Source organism: Bactrocera oleae, chromosome 2 (genome assembly GCF_042242935.1).
Source record: "Bactrocera oleae isolate idBacOlea1 chromosome 2, idBacOlea1, whole genome shotgun sequence".
Taxonomy (NCBI): domain Eukaryota; kingdom Metazoa; phylum Arthropoda; class Insecta; order Diptera; family Tephritidae; genus Bactrocera; species Bactrocera oleae.
In genome coordinates this window covers 96,080,919-96,096,776 of record NC_091536.1, presented here as the reverse complement: position 1 = coordinate 96,096,776, position 15,858 = coordinate 96,080,919, and the positions used below count along the sequence as shown (strand labels likewise).

The 15,858-nt window shown below is 34.8% G+C and overlaps 1 protein-coding gene across 2 annotated transcripts in view; it reads right to left on the bottom strand.

Moving 5' to 3' along the window:
• Nucleotides 1-592: 592 nt before the first annotated feature.
• Nucleotides 593-15,858, bottom strand: part of LOC106618771 (Suppressor of ER stress-induced death) — a 31,318-nt gene continuing 16,052 nt past the window's right edge. For both annotated transcript variants that reach the window (XM_036357239.2, XM_036357240.2), the window contains exons 2-9: nt 5,259-6,214; nt 4,281-4,436; nt 3,926-4,219; nt 3,444-3,866; nt 2,705-3,383; nt 1,789-2,003; nt 1,407-1,715; nt 593-1,340 (exon numbers count right to left, since the gene is read on the bottom strand). In XM_036357239.2, the coding sequence (XP_036213132.2) occupies nt 1,079-1,340; nt 1,407-1,715; nt 1,789-2,003; nt 2,705-3,383; nt 3,444-3,866; nt 3,926-4,219; nt 4,281-4,436; nt 5,259-6,028 (3,108 nt within the window). In that variant the 5' untranslated portion in view covers nt 6,029-6,214 and the 3' untranslated portion in view covers nt 593-1,078. The remainder of the gene's footprint in view (nt 1,341-1,406; nt 1,716-1,788; nt 2,004-2,704; nt 3,384-3,443; nt 3,867-3,925; nt 4,220-4,280; nt 4,437-5,258; nt 6,215-15,858) is intronic.

The following is a 15,858-nucleotide window of genomic DNA, read 5'->3' as shown; positions in this document are numbered from 1 at the left end:
TTTTTTAACGGAGTATTCAGATACTGTTTTCGCTCACGTAGTAACGACTGTACTCTTATCGTATAGATCATTCATATTTGGAGATTTTACAGATTTCTGTACCCTGAACAGAATTTATCGAGTTTGCCACGAAGTTTGTAACACTCAGCTAGCTGCCATACAAACTGAACTTAATCAAGCGTTTGTATGGAAAACTTTTTTATTAAACAATACAATATATTTTCATAGAATTGGAACATGGATTACGGTAACAGTAACGGAAACATTTTTAAGATCGGATCACTTTAGCATGTAGCTGACTGACCAATAAAAATTAAATTTTTGTATGGAAAGTTAAAGTTTTTTCTTGTTTTACAGATCTTCGTCCTTTAGATAGATAAATAGATCATGATGTAGTACCGTTTGCTGTGGAAACAGAATCTTATCCAATCGTATGAACCCTTCAAATAGTGAAATTTTTTTTCGATTTTTATCTGTTATTTATCGCTTTGCGTGTAAACAATTTAAATCTTTAATATTTTCGTTACCTATCAGGATCGCTCTAATAATGTTTTTTTTCATTTGGTCCATTGAAAGCAAAATGCAAACAAAGTAAATGTTTCTCATTTATATTAAGTACACACTTTACACATTCACATTAAACATAAGTTAAATAAAAATACAGCTAAAATATAATATTCATAATTTGTTGCTTAAAACATTTTTAAAGACTAACCATATAATATATATGCAACTGTGTGTATGTATGTACGCATGTTAGCAGACTGACTTGTGTAATTATGACAAAATTTCATATTTGTTTTGTAAATATTTTAGCGTAACACACACATTTGTGTGTGTATGTGGGTATATATATGCACAATTTACTTATAAATATGTGTGTAAGAAAATTGTTTCTGTTTAATTGGCGGGCACACACGCTGTAAAATTTTACAAACATACATACCATAGAATACTTGAAAATGTACGACATCATCAGCCTGCAACAACAAAGTGCACACGAAATGACATTTTGCATGTATTTTACAACAATAAAATAATACACAAAATCTCGATAAAAAAAAACACCGCTGGAGACTTAATGAATCGCTGCTGTAGCACCGTTTTGTTGTTGTCTTGTGGTTGCCTCGCGTTGCAGCCACTGTATGATGTCATGGTAGTTCCGTGCCATCCAGTCCACATTTACACGCACCTGTTCGAGAATTTGTTGTATGGAACGGCCGTTATCCTTGACATCGGTTTTGATGAACGATTCCAACTCGGCGAGGAAAAATTTCGAATTCATGCGTTTTGTGGCGTATTTCAGTATCGCATTTATATTGGACATTGTTGAACCCAAGCTGCATAATAGAAACCGTTATGAAAATTACAAAAAAAAGAAATTTAATTTAAAAATTAAATATTACTAAGTTTTGATTTCATTCCAATTGTTGCGCATGAAGTCGAAGGCGATCTGCTGGCCCACCACATTGCTCGACACCGCCGCGAACACCCTGTAAACGTCCTGTTTGCGTATGTCCTCGCCACTAATTGAGCGCCGCAGGTAGCGCGACAAGATCCATGGCTCGAGCGAGCAGCCCAATGCGCTGAGCAGCAATTCCTTTTCCGTTGAAACCGACGTGCTGCGATAGCGCTGGAATGCAAAGTCCCACTCAAATTCGTTGCCATATTGTATTGCCGTGCAATAAACGATGCCGCGTAGGTTTGGCGGTATACTAACGAGTTTCCACAAAAAACAATTGTGAATTAATAAAAACTATTGCTTCAAACACATCGCTCGCTACTTACGGATTATTGGTATCCGGGTTGGGTACCTCTATCCAATTTTGGAAGTGGCGCGCGCTTTCTAAAATGCAGTCACGATGTCCCAAATGGCAGGCCATATTTAAAATTTCCACACGTTTGAATAGTTTGAGCATATCTTCGCCCTTATCGGCATCATCGGTGAAATTATTCGGCGAAACGTCTTTGTAGACATTTTCCAGCAGATCCAAAAGATAGTTCTGAAATAAAAATTTATGCAATTTTAATACAAATTGAGGAAGTTAGGTTATGTGTGCGATTCCGTAACTATTGTAAATATAGCGATAAAGAGACAACACGAAATCTTTTAATTTTTGAATCTAATAATATTAACACATCTAGATATGTTTTAAGTTTTCTGCACAATATAATAATATTAGAAAAATATCCAGTAGAAAATTATTATTTTAAAATTTTAATGGGTCTAGCCCTGATCCCAGTCTTGATCCGATCTAAACGCAAGTTCTCTCCAGTCACATAGAGCTAACTAGTTGAGAACGGATAATTCGCAAGTCTAGTCCGGGTTACGAGAATGGATCTGGATCTATATTCTAATATCTTAGCCAGAATGGATCTAGATCTATATTCGGTAACAAACTTTTATCTTGACAACAATTTTCTTAACTATTCCGAGAATTTTCTACGCCGTTAAACTAATATAAATGCGACTTGGTTTTATTAAGCTTAGTAGAATGACTTTTTGAAAATTAGATCTTGGTGTCAACAAGTAAGTATTAAGTGATTTCGAACCGCAACGAAAGCAGTCGACATTGAATGTCAGGCCTTTGAGTGTATTTCTCGAAGGTTATTTATAGCGGAAGAGGTCCTCCATTGTCTGTATAACTTTCGAATACAATCTGCAAATAGTAGAAGACTCTAATCATCTATCAGATCAACTTACCTTCAATATATCGTAGTCTCCCTGATTCACCAACATCGAGTCGATAAAGTTAAATGCCGTCATGGCCGCCTTCCAGGGCACATGATCCATTTCATGTTTGAGATAACGCGTTAGATTCAATGCCGTTTCGTAACTCAGATATGCGCCGCGCGCCAAATTCATAGTGTCATCTATTAATTGTGCGCGATTAGCAGGACTAATACTTCTATATTTTTGCGGCTGCATAAGATGTGTTGTAATTGCTTTCCAATTATCGGCATCATAGTTGACGCGATAGTAACCGGTTTGTTGGATATTGAAAATGAACCATTCGGCTGTCGAAAGATTACGATCATCAATTTCGTAGGTTTCACTGCGCGGCACCCACGTAATCGGACGTGTGTTTTCGAAATTCAATTCCCTTGATGTGGTGTATGTGATAGGTATCCACCAAAGTGGATTATCATCATTGTTGGAATCGCCATCATCCGACTGATTTGAAAATACGAAACGTTGTTGTTCCATATGTATGGCGTGTGCATTTGAAGAGCGTGTAACGGTGAGTACAGGATAACCCACTTGTAAAGTCCACGTATCCATGATTTCTTTAACGGTGGTATTGCGATCAAGTAAACCTGCGGAAATTGCTTCATTTGTTAGGAAGCGCCATAAGTCGTCCTGCTCGGCGGCATTATAGGACCTGTGAGAGATGAGAGTTGTTAAATTTATAATTTGTATATATATATTACCAGCAACCTACATTTCCTTTAGGTACTTGCTCAGACCCCGTCGAAAGACTTTAGAAGTTAGAAAGTGGCTCATCATGCGTATAATGGTCGAACCTTTGCCATAAGAGATACGATCGAAAATTTCTGAAATTTCATCCGGATTAAAGACCTCCACCGAAATTTTGTGCGATGATGACAGCGCATCCAAATGGAAAACATTTTGCAGTTCGCTAACCACAAATTGATCCTGAACTTTCCAATCCGGATGAATGGCATCAACTGTTATGTACTCCATATAACTAGCGAATCCCTCATTTAGCCAAATATCCGACCACCAGCTGGGTGTTACCAGATTGCCAAACCATTGATGAGCCAATTCGTGTCCAACAACACTGGCAATGCGTTGTTTGTTAGTTGTAGCGGAGACGCCTTCTTCGAAAAGCATTGTAGTCTCCCTTTAATAGTGTAACAGTGAGTGACTTAAACTTAAATATTATTATATTCCATAATATACCTGTAGGTGATCAAACCCCAATTCTCCATCCCACCAGCTTGGAAATCGGGTAGCGCTATCATATCGAGCTTTGGCAGTGGGAATGGCAAATCGAAATATTCTTCCAGGAATTTTAAAATTTTCGGACCAACGCTTAGCGCATAACTCGCCGATTGAATTGCGTCTTTTCGCGCCCACGCGGAAAAGTTGCCGTCGGAAATGTGATCGAAATCCGAAATGGCGTAGGCTACTAAATATGTAGACATAGGTAGACTTTCAGCGAATTGATCCCATACATAGTTCGAGAGAGACTCGCTAAAAGTTTAATGGAACCTTTTTTTTAATATTCAGTTACTTCAAGGTATACGATACTTACTGTGGTTTTGTAAAAACGATAGGCATATTAGACACCGTGGTCATGTTACGTGGTCGAGCTATTTTCAGTGAGAAGTTTGCTTTCAACGACGGCTCATCGAAGCAGGGAAACGCTCGCCTGGCATCAGTGGCTTGAAACTGCGTAGACACCAGCCAACTGTAAAAAAGGAAAGTTGGATTTTTTGTTGAAATATGATTTTACATATTTATAGCCAAATTGGGCGCGAAACGCAAAGAGACAGAGAGAGTAAGTGAGGGTTAAATATAGGGTTTGAAGAATATACTTTCTAGTGTCGTATGACCGCCAATTAACAATTTTAGAATAGAATCTGAAAGCACTGTTTGACTCTTTTGAATTTGGATCTCCGTTAGGGTGGGAGATGGAATGTAACCTTAAGTTTTCAGCTTTTTTTATAACAATGGAAATGTCTGGAAAAGCTGAAATAATGTGATCCTATCGGCAATATCAGCCTATACCATTGCATATTAGGATCATATTTCCCAGATTGAATAAAAGGTCGCGTCAATTGACATATTGGATTCGATGTCGTGTTTGTTGTTGTAGCGGCATCAAAAATATTCGAAACATTTTTGTGAAATACTGACGAGTTTAAAGAATATAAATCCAGCATTTATCGGTAAGGGCAGATTCCGTTTCTGGGAACGGTTAGCTTCCATATTTTTGTGGTCTGATAACATTACGAATTTATCGACCATTTCAATATAACCTAAAATATCTACTTGTAAATCTTGACTAATAACGCGCTCTTTTTTTTTGCCGACAAAACCCTTTTTAAACTTTTTTAATACGCCATATGCCCCAAATTCGGAAAATTTCGTTTGATTTCGGTCATCTTAACCTACAAAAGCGTATGTATGCCTAACTTTTAACTGCGCTTCACCTGTCACTCAGCTGAGTCACACTAATTGACATACGCACTTGTACCATGCGCATAATTAGCAAAAACAGTAGACTTACCGCTTTCCGTTGCCCACTTGATACGAACTGCGATAGAAGCCCTGCAGATAATCCTGTATTAGACCACTGAACCGGATACTTATCTCGTACACGCCACCCTTTATTAGTTTGTCATACAGTTCGATGATGAAGAACTGCTTGCTCTCGAGCATGTATTGTTTTCGTATCCTCAGTTCTACGCCATCAATTTCCGGTACATACCGAGCATGCTCTGCCAAAGCCGGCTGCAATGCCGACGTTGCCGTTGACCTGCCAATATGTCGCACGGATACATCGTTTTTGGTGATATTCAAATCGATGGCATGCATGGTAATGTTATGACAGTCCTCCAGTACAATCACTTGAATGTGTACCTCCCCTTCGAATGTGAAATTATTATTGAGTAGGTATGGCACAAGGGATATATTATATTTCTGCGGCTTCAGCGAACGCGGCAGGCGTACGTCACGTTCGTAGTGTGTTTGCTCTTTAGCTTCATCAGTTGTGCTGCTAGACTTCAGTATATGCTTCTTTACCGTCGTACAAATGACTTCCTCATCCGGCAATGGTGTAAGCTGTTGTTCACACGTTGCCACATTGAATATGATGAAACTGACCGCAAGTAGCGTGCATACAAAACAGGCGGCGATCAGAAAGAGTGTTGTACCCGAAAAGGTGTAACCACGACGCGTCGTGAATGTTGTTGTCGGCGTGGTATTGGTAAGTGTTGTGTTCGTACGATGATTATCCATATTGATATTTTCACGGACGTGTATGTCCTTAAGTACCATGCTTTGTACTACTCTTCGAGGAGATTTATTGTTTAGATTGATCTTTTCTCAAACAATTTATTTATGTATTATATGTATTGTTTGTAAAAAGTTGCGAATGTTCGGTACTTAGTTTGTTGCTCATCTATTCGCCATAATTAGCTAAATATTATCATAAAGTGCTGGCCATGAGGATAAATCGTCAACCTGCAAAGTTGTAAAAATTATAATGAATGAAAAGAAGCTTTGAAAGCTGTGTAAATTTAGGTTTCTTAAAATTTGTTATGAAATTGCCATAGTTTGAAAAGGGATGAGGACATTTTATATAATTTAAATCTAGTATAATTATTATTAATAATAATATGAAACTCAATTTCGTTGAATAACTTTATTATAATACTTTATTCGGCATTTTCCTTAAAATTTACTGTAATTATTGATCACTGTGTTTTTGTTAGAGAAACGTGAGCTCACTAACATTTTTTAATCGTACTTTCGAGACACTCATCTGCGACTAATTGAAAGAAGACAGAAGCAAACGTCGGAAACCCTATCAAATATAACATATATATCCATTTGTCTTTTATTCAATTCAATTTGCTGAAAATGAAATACTAATTTTGAATGGCAATGTGTAAAGTGTTGACCATTGCTTTTTACACATTTTGACCACCTTTCTGGCAATTTGTGGATAACATGCCAATAGAAATTTTCGTCTTGAAGCAACCTAATTTTCGACTTTTTCGTAGGAATCGAAGTGCTGCTCAGCCGATGCGTGCCCCATCGATGAAAAAAATGGTAATCGGAAGGTGCCAAGTCTGGTGAATACAGCGGTTGGGGTAGCAGCTCCCAGCCAAGTTCAATATCCTGAACCGGATTTGCTTTGTGTGCATTGTCATGTAACAAAATTACTTTGTCGTGTCTTCTGGCCCATTCTGGTCGCTTTTCGATCAATGCATGGTTGAAATTGATCATTTGATGTCTGTAGCGATTAGTATTAACAGCTTCACCAGGTTTTAGAAGCTCATGATATACCACACCCTTCTGTGCGATCTGATTTTGCCGTCGATGTTGATGGTTGTCCCGGATTAACCGATGATTTGAAATTATATCCACTTGTTATCGCCAATGACAATTCAATGCAAAACTGATTTTCTTTCGTGTCTTTGAAGTAAAACTTGTGTATTTTTTCGGTTTTTCATTTGTCTTGGCACCCACTTTCCACACTTTTGAATTTTTTCCATAGTTTTAAAACGGTCTGAAATTGTTTGTTTTCTAATATTTAACATGGCTGCCATTTTCTTTTGACTCAAAGTATCATCTTCATTCAATATTTCTTACGGTTCGGCGTCTTCAAACTCTTTTGGTGGTTTTCCACCTTCTACATTTCTCACATCAAAATCGTTATCTTTGAACCGTTGAAACCATCTTTTGCATGTTGCTTCTGAAAGGGCATGATCACCATATGCCTCGACAAGCATTCAGTTGGAAACAAAAAATTAATGCTCTCCGCAAATAGTCACTTTTCGGCACAAAATTTGACATTTTCAACACCATGAAAAAATATGATGTTGTTTGTTGAATGACTGTAAGGTTATTGAATATGTTTGACAGATGTCATGCCAACCAAACAGAAACAAAATTAGGGCTCGTTCACAACAAATGTTCCCAAACAATACATTTGTATCTTAACGCTCACTTCATACCAGTACAACTGGTAAATGATTATCGTGACGAGCTCAGTCGATTTAGCGATATTCATGTGTCCGGCTCACTGTCCGCCCGATCAAAAGCAAATCCTTGCCTGAAAAACGTTTTTAATTGGCAAGATATCTTCATGAAATTCGACACAGATTATTGTCTTAGTCAACGGTATAATCTTCGAACAAGTTATTCATATCGAACCACTATAGCATGTAGCTGCGATATAACTTACCGATCAAAATCAATATAAAAATCTTTTTATAACCTATTATGCTATAAGAAATGCACCAGTGAAGATTATTACGTATGTGCCATATATAGCATCGGTGCAGCCGAAGTTAACGTTTTTTCTTGTTCGCACTAAAATATTGAAAATAATTGAAAAATGTTGCTTCACTGGAACTTGGAATGAACCCACAATTTCTTTAATAAACAATGCCAACTTTTCGCAGTTGTTGTTTGTTTATATTACAGGGGTCAACACGAAATTTGACCTCGACTTGAAAGTGTACAATTTCTTTAGTTTAGGTCACAAATACATTAAAAAGAAATATATGACCTTCAAAAGTTTTCTTTTGTGGTCAGGAAACTAATTAAACGAATTTTCTCAAAATGTGTGGTTTTAATGTTTAATTTAAGGTAGAACTACATGGATAAATGTATTTATCATTTTTATTAATTTAAAATTTTTCTGATTTGTGGACGAACAAAAATCCCAGCTTTTACCTTTGCTTCTAAATATTTTCGGAAAAAAATTTCTTAAGTATTCAAAAGCTTCTGAAGTTTGGTCGAGTTTTTTCACGAATTGTTTCATCAATCCCAACTTAATATGGAAAGGTGGCATTAACACTTTTTCTGCTTCCACAATAGAACAGAATTTTACGTTTTGTTTCCCGGTACAAAATTCGGTTCTTTCAGGCCAAGACCGTTGAATGTAGTGCTTAGCATCCGCTCTGCTGTCCCATAAGCACAGATAGCACGGAAACTTGGTATAGCCGCTCTGTAATCCCATTAAAAATCCGACCATTTTAAAATCACCAATCAACTGCCAATTTTACTCGTCATACTTTACTGTGTCAAGCAAGATTTTAACACTATTATAATTTTCTTTCATACGTACCGAGTGAGCAATTAGTGGGGATGGAAATTTATTTCCGATGTGTAATAAAACGGCTTTCAAGCTTTTGGTAGAGCTGTCGATGAATAAACGCCATTCGCTAGGAATGCAAGATATGCCAATTTCTTCAAACATACCTTTGATGTCATTGCAAAAACAACATTTTCTTTTGTGAAAAACGTTGAAAATGTCTCATGCCTAGTTCGCTGATCTGTTATATTAACATCATCAAGCAAATTACACTATTTTAACAGAGAGCCTAAAAGCTCTGTTTTATTTTTTGGTAAATTTAAATCTCTTATTGGGTCATCATAATCTTCTGTAGTAATAAGATGGTAATTTGGTTGTTCTGGGGTAGGTAAAAACTCTTTATCGGAATTACTTTTATATGAACTCAGAGATGAGTTACTTTTTTGAGATAGATTCTTTGGTGGCTCAGGCACTGGTCGAGTCAGGATATTCGACAGGTTTTGCATTTTTACCTCTACGTCGTTTACTCGAGTTAACAATACAAAAGTAGCAATCATGGACATGGTCTTTGGTTCACGCCAAATTCTTGGTGTCGCAAACTTCATAGACCTTTTTTCACCTCGATACCAGCCTAAAATATATAATTTAAATCAATTTCTATTACAGTAAATTCGCCGCTCAATTAAAAATCGCTCACCATCCAAACATCTTTTACAATAACCACAAGCAACATGTGGAGTCCATGATGTATCTTGATTTCGAACAGTACAGTCAAAATATGACATGATTTTAACTCATATTTAGTGTCTCTAACTTTCATAAATTCACCACATATATAACAAAATATATCAGCAACGTATTTACACTGATGACATTTTAACGTTTCCTGGATATGTACGAAACACCTGATCCTTATTTATCACTCGAGTGCCATCTGGAGGCACTCTCTGAATATAAAAACTCCACTCCAATCTCGCGGTATTTTTGAATGCATTAAAACTAATTGAAATTTTTAAAAAATTGAATAAATTATTATTATTACTATAACTATCGCAAAAGCAAACTTTATACCAAAAAAAAAGTATTTTCTTTTCGTTTTTGTGTCTAAATAATCGAAAAATCATAGTATAAAGTTTAAGACAAACAACAATTTTTTTTTGTTGACCCGTGTTATATCTGAGTTTACATTGACATAATGACATCTGACACCAAAGGCGGAGTTCATGAGGTCTTCGAGAGATAGTGAAGCCCCGACTTGGGAATTTACGTTATACATTTTGTGCAAAGTATACTTCACTTTTTTTCTCTCTCTGGTTTTCACTAGATCTCATCAACTTAATAAACTGTTATCATTGTCGATATGATTTTTGAAAGTTAATTGAGGTTTAACGAGAAAAATGCTATATAAAGGAAGAGGGACAGTACAAAAGATCTAACGGTGATTTCAAAAAATAGCACCAACGTATGTGTTTCAAATTTCGAACAAATTACTCGTATTTCACAATTTTATAGCTCGAATAATTAAAAATGCTGAAGATATATAATCACCACGCCAGGTTATGGCGCTGTGATAAAATCACTATAAATAATAATTGTTTAATTACAATTTGCTTCATTTCTGTTGTAAAATATTAACAAAATAGTAAAATTAGAAATATGGGATTTTATTTTAATTACATCTGAGTATGTACATACTTGTATACAAGTAATTACACTCATTAATGTGCAGTAAATTATTTGCAATGAAATTTAAAAAAATAAAATAAGCATTGTACTTAAAAAAAAGTTAGTCACAAACACTATTTATTTCTATTTAATACAGTGCATAATGTCTTTGTCACATGGCATGCAGTCAACAAATTTACATTAACGTGTGTGTAAAGGTATTCGAAATTTCAAATATAATATATTTACATACCTAGGTTAAGCGCTTTCAAACCCCTACTGGTGTAATTTGCGTTCAAACTCTAACTCTGAATGCTGTATTTTAAAATGTGTTTGATCATTTGAGCGACCTTGATCGTGACTCATGTGCGTACCCTCTCATTTTCGCGTAAATATGTGAAATATTAGGCGGCTACGCCCGTTGAATAGCATATTGAAAGTCAAAACAAGTCGTTTGACAGCTGTCAAATATTCAAATTTATTCACTACAATTAAGAAAGTTTTACTTACAAGTAAATATGCGTCTAAGTATATATGTATATATAATTTTCGGAAATATACACAATAACAAATAATAATAATAGTTTTGGCCTCGGTTTTGACTAAGTCTACCGTTAATTGGAAAATGTTGTACCCTTCAGATATAAAACCACCTAATACGTATGCTATCATTTCGTTAACTGGTTCAGAGTTTCTTCAATGTTGTAAATTTACCTTCTTTCATGGATATCTTAAGTTTGCTGAAACACATAAAAGGTGAGATTCCGATGAATCGGCTGATAAAGGATTTTTGGCTAAGAAAAAAATGCATAAATAACGGTGAGTGAGACGGCTCTTCCGATCGTAACTGAGCACTTTGCGAACAACCTTTTCTAAACACATCTGCTAAATTTGCTTGACAAGTACAAACTTCACTTCTTCAACGATTTCCCAGTTGAGAAGCGTTGGTTTGACCCTGTTATATCTAATTTGACCGTTGCATATTCACGATCTTCTTGGAAACGCTTATGGCATTTATTAACAGTTTTTTTAGTTAAGATCGAGTCACTTAATTTCATCTGCACTTTATTGATCCATTTTTTTCACCTCCAATCCTTTTTATCACGTACAACAGCACGAAAAATACCATGCAAGCTATGAATTTATGACCATATTTTAAAATTTGGTGGTTTTTATCCGAGAAATTTTAAAAATAACGTGGTTTGTTAAACAGATCTCAAGAAATTAACAAAAATCAAAAAAATAGTTATATAACCTTAAAATCAAATTTTAAAGCTCTATGAACCTCCGTTCTATATACCATATATGTTAAAATCTGTAAAGAGAGAGAGAAAATGTTGCGCACTCCCTTAGCACTACGTCTGATTCATTTATCAGATAAGTTAGAGCAGCAACAATCGTAAACATAGAGAATACGACAATCTCGTTTCGTTACTTTTACGAACTGCGTATGACAGAAGAATGCATTAGTTCGTGACGTCATGAACGAAAGGAAGGTATGGAAATTTAAAAGTTTAATACGTTTATGACATAGCGTGCCGCAATGTTATCTCTATTTTTCTAGGTAGCCCATAAATTAAGTAAGCTCTGAATAATTTTATTTATTTATTGTATATAAATTTGTTTTGGGTTTAAAAGTTTCTATAAGGGGTTGTAAGTTCTAGAACGATTTCTTCAAACTTGCAAAGTCAAACTCCACCACGAAATTTTTTTGACATCACTCTCTCTCTCTTTTGATAAATTTTGAGCCATTTGTTCAACAATCTATCAAGCTTACATTAACAGAAGACGCAGCTTTTAGCAGTGCTCTAATTTTTAACAAGAGTTGGAGTTTTCTTTGTAATATAGGATTTTCAAACTTTACTGAATACATAACACTATACAACACACGATCAGGTGTTAGTCCCAACCAATTTTTTGAGTGAGTCATAAGGAAAAAATAATTTTTCCAGTCTTTGAAGTTAGCTTCCCAGATCAAAATATTTGCTAAAAAATAAATAATATGGATATCATCTACGTTTTCTCTATATTTTAATGGTATATACATGTTTTCGGTTAAGCTTATATGACAGATGTTATAAAATTTCAAAGACGCCTAGAGCTCCTACTTTCTTATCACTGCACTTGACTCTGTGTTATGCCATAAACAAAAATATTTACATGTGTAAATTGTAAATACTGCAAGTAAATTATTCGCACGCACGTACTTCAACACATTAAATGTTTGTATGTGAACATAGGTATAAACTAATACTTGTTTATGCAGTTTAATCAGCATGTCATTATATAATATAAATACCGATATATACATATATGAGTACATATGTCTATTTTTATTGCTACCGAAAATTATGAATGAACGACCGATCTGCGTTGTCACATGTAGAATGGATTGTATAAACATATGTACATATGTACAATATATATACATACATAGTATGTACTCGGATGTGTATTTTAGTATTTTATGGCTTTATTAATGAACATCAATGGCATGACTCTGACCCAACGTTTAATTGGACATATCCCATTGAATGTCAACTTAGACGTCATAATTAAACAAATAAGTACATATATGCATACACATATAGATACATATATACTTGCACAAGTACATATGTACTTATATATGTGTAACATGTTCCTTATACTAGGTTAATTGATCCAATTAACGGGCCTGACTCTTAGTTCAAACATTAAATTACTTGTCTAGTTATCACTCTGTCACACTTAGCATTTTAAATGATATTCTAATTTGTTTTCAGTAAATAAGGAATATTCATGAGAAAGTATAATTAGCTACAGTTAATATTTGTTATTTAATTTAACTATATAAATAGATGTAATCGATAAAATATTTGTTCGACGATGTGAAATTGACGCACGACAGCTCACACTTAAAGTCACTAATTTCACTTAACATTCGATCGTGCGTGCACTCTCTCACGCTAACAGTTAGCGAGTAATCGCTGAGCAGGTGTTTGCGGTTGAAACCTAGGTGGACGTTTCGCGAACATCTTCGCAAGTGATTTACATACTCGTATATACTCATCGAGTTTAGGTGAAAGGAGGTTTTTCTATCAATTAATCAATCAAAATGGGAGAATAATTACTTAGTGTTTATAGAAAATGGTCAAGAGTACTTTTTAGATATAGAAAAAATTTAAATTTATTTTACTTACTGTTTTATTTGTATGTAGGGTAGTGTTTACTTTTAAATTATGCCTTGATTTAAGCGACGATTACTGCCAAGAGTGAGTGTAACATAAAATCAAAAATACTCGCTGAATCATCATACTGGCATCGTATAGTGCTGTTATATTAAAAATAATTACGCTCATGCAACCCTAAAGCATACATATTTGTTCTTTTAATTAAGTGCAGAAAAATATTTTTATTGGCACACCGCTTCAACCGCAGTTCGTGACAAAACGAAAGGATGTGAAATTCAATTTTAAATTACTTTGCTTACAAACCTACTTAGGCGTATTGAATTTCATCATGCTCTTCCTGCAGGAACTTTCCTTGAACTTGCGCGACAAGTAAATATATGTAGATCACATGAGTGTTCTTCTTCACGTATGAGGTTGCATATGGATAAATCTAAATGTTTTGAAGGACTAAGGGTATTTGTAAGTGAATATCGATTTCATTTGTGGCAAACTGGATTTTTTTGCACTGTTGATATTGTATTAGTGGAAACGGATACGTTTACTATCGAGTATATATGTAAATAAAATAATATTTTTTATATTTTTAATGGGCATTGATTGGTTTTTATACCGTATACAATATTTTATAATTATATGTATGTAATTAGTAACTTTAAATTCATACTTTCACCCTCAGTTTGAATTTAAATTTTGAAATGATCCAAAAAAATTACAAAATAGTTTGAATATTTAGTCAACAGTGTCAACAAATCCTCTCTGTCAACATACATAGTGTACACATATGTACAGACATACATTTGTTTGTGTAAATCGTTCACATAACCCTTTTGACAATTCACCAGACTGCCCGCAGCAATGAATCGAATGTCACCAATGTTAAATGTAAACTATACTCAAACACACACACATCTATGTGCACATATAAACACTGATTGCATTGATAAACATATCCTTGAGATTTTCAATGCAAGCGGAAGTATTCGGTAACATATGAGCTTACGGCGAAATTGCTTGTAGTTGAGAAGTAAAAGCGTTTTATGCGACAGAAGTATAATCATACATCGTTACATATCTATATATTACATACGAATATATCATATGTACATATGTATGTATGTACAAGCAAACTGAATTTATTCATTGTCCAAATATATTTTGGTGTAAAAAACAAGCAAATTTAAGTTTCTGATGAAAAATTAAAAGTACAATAAAACCAGTAAGGAATGATTAAATTCAGGTGTAACCGAACATTTTATACTCTCGCAATTTGCAAAGATCAAAGCCGGGGAAAATTCATTTCGAATTTCAATAGAATATACATATATCTGACAGGTTGATTGATATTTTATTGGTCCGACTTGGACAATTTTTGGTCTTAAGGTGGTACACTTCAAAGATACTATTCGTAAAAAGTTTTAACCGGATACGTTGATTGATTTGTTGTAGGTGTGGTTTTGGACTGATTTCGACCATTTCCGCAGAGCAATGTAGGAATGTCAGGATAGTATTATCTACCGAATTTGTTTGAAATCGGTTGATTAGGTCCAGATATATAGGGGTGGTGCCAAGCCCATTGTCTAAATTTGACACCGGATCATCCGATAAAGCCCTTTCGTACCATCTCAAGTGTAAAATTGTATGTCTCTGGCACATTTAGTTATAGACTTATCGCACTTTTAGTAGTTTTTAATTAAATCGTTATATGGGGAGTGGGCGGGGTTATTTCATTTCACTCCATTAGCATAATTTTATTGCCATTCAAAAAAGTCCGAGTGTTCAAGGTCGGGTTTGTTAAAATTTTTATGTAAATAGGTCATCATATGCTTGCAAAGTAGTGTGTGTTACAAATTTAATCTATTTTACCAATTATATACGGGTCAGCATTTATTCAGAGACTAGGTACTGAAATGAAAAAAAAAACTAATTTATAAGTTGCCAAGCTATATTTTAAAGTGTATACACCTGAAAGTAATTAAAATCACGACAATAAAATAATTTTGAGGAATGCTGTCGAGTTGACACATCCTAGCCGAATATAATTTCGGATCCGCTCCGATTATCTAGACACGACAGGAATGGAAACTGGTCGCAATTTCCGAATAACATTTTCTACTATAAATTGTAGAGTACTCGAACCATTCTGCTTCACATTCCTTAGAAGCTTATAATACACTAGACTATTTGATGTTCTATTCTGCTCGAGTATAATCCTCCTTACTTCT